General features: G+C 49.8%; 1 protein-coding gene across 4 annotated transcripts in view; it reads left to right on the forward strand.

Moving 5' to 3' along the window:
* Positions 1–1,128, forward strand: part of LOC119591888 — a 7,605-nt gene extending 6,477 nt beyond the window's left edge. For all 4 annotated transcript variants that reach the window (XM_037940630.1, XM_037940631.1, XM_037940632.1 and 1 more), the window contains exons 3-4: positions 104–225; positions 456–1,128. In XM_037940630.1, the coding sequence (XP_037796558.1) occupies positions 104–225; positions 456–1,077 (744 nt within the window). In that variant the 3' untranslated portion in view covers positions 1,078–1,128. The remainder of the gene's footprint in view (positions 1–103; positions 226–455) is intronic.
* The last annotated feature ends 185 nt before the right edge of the window (positions 1,129–1,313 follow it).

Genomic DNA, 1,313 nt, shown 5'->3' on the forward strand with positions numbered 1-1,313 from the left:
TGTATCCACCCATACCATCAACATCCTGCGCTTCACCTCATCGACAGCGCAATCCCTTTCTGCAAAACACAATCTGTAACGAAATCCTCGCCGGAATCCCCAGAGCGGCTCGTCGTCGTGGCGGAAGCTCAAGAAGAAGCTGCGGGCGAGGAGGTCGGTGTCGCGAGGCCCCCTGACTGCCCTGAGCGTCAGGCATCCGCTGGCTCGTCTCAAGTCGGCCTACAGGTGAGGCTGGGCTGGCCTTGGCGCGCCGAGTACTGGACGCGACTTGAAATTCGGTCTGGGGAGGGGTGGAGCGCCCACGACCCGCGCTGAGGGGAACTTTGTCTTGGTGTTGTCCAGTGTCCAAAATATATTTCTGTTGCATATATTGTGTAGGTAGGCAGACGGGGAGATGGAGAGATAGATACATAGACATATCGATAAATGAACGAGAGATGACATTACTATTTCAGAGACAAGTTTCTCGACGGCAACCCCATCTCCAAATACGGCTCAACCTGGAAAGCGAAAACGCAGAGCAACCAGAGCTGGAAGTACCGCTGGGAGGCTTACTGGCTGCCTGCGCTTATCTCCCGGGGCGACGTCCAGCCCTCACCGTGGCTCAGGGACCGCCTCAAGAATATGCTGACCGTCTCCACCCCTTGCGCGCGGATGCTGTTCTCAATCCACAGCCTTGCCAACAGAATGGGCCTGGAGTACCGATCTGAAATGGCCACCTACGTTAAGCGCTTCATGAAAGCCTCCTTCAGCTTCGAGGACTTCCTGCGTCACATTTTGTGGTGTCGAGACCACGGGATCCTGGATTACCACTGGGCGCCCCAGTCCTGTCTGTGTAATGTATGCACGAAAAAGTATGATTTTATCTTGCACACGGAGAGCGTCACGCAGGAGTCGAAATATGTACTTGCCGCCGCGGGAATTAAACCAACTATATATATTAACACTCAGCATAGTACCAAATCCGTCACCAAGAATGCTGGAGCCTCCTATTTTGACAGAGTTCACAATGATACCTTGTGGGAAATACTTCAGCTTTACAGGAATGACTTTGACCTTTTTGGCTATGAGCTCTGATTCCTGTATGTTTTTTTGTAAGTTAATATATTAAAGGCTTTGTACTTTTAAGCTGTGGTGTTAAGTCCTAAAATCCTGATTGTTTCCTGACTGGGCTCATGGTCACGCCTCCGAAACTTCTGATCATGCTTGGAAAAAGTAGTTCCCCAAATCTCTTTATTTAAAGCGCATGGAAGTTAACAGTTCACTGTTTTATAATTGCTATATGGAAATATTTCCTTCATAATGCCTGTCTA

The sequence above is a fragment of the Penaeus monodon genome, chromosome 29, assembly GCF_015228065.2.
Source record: "Penaeus monodon isolate SGIC_2016 chromosome 29, NSTDA_Pmon_1, whole genome shotgun sequence".
Taxonomy (NCBI): domain Eukaryota; kingdom Metazoa; phylum Arthropoda; class Malacostraca; order Decapoda; family Penaeidae; genus Penaeus; species Penaeus monodon.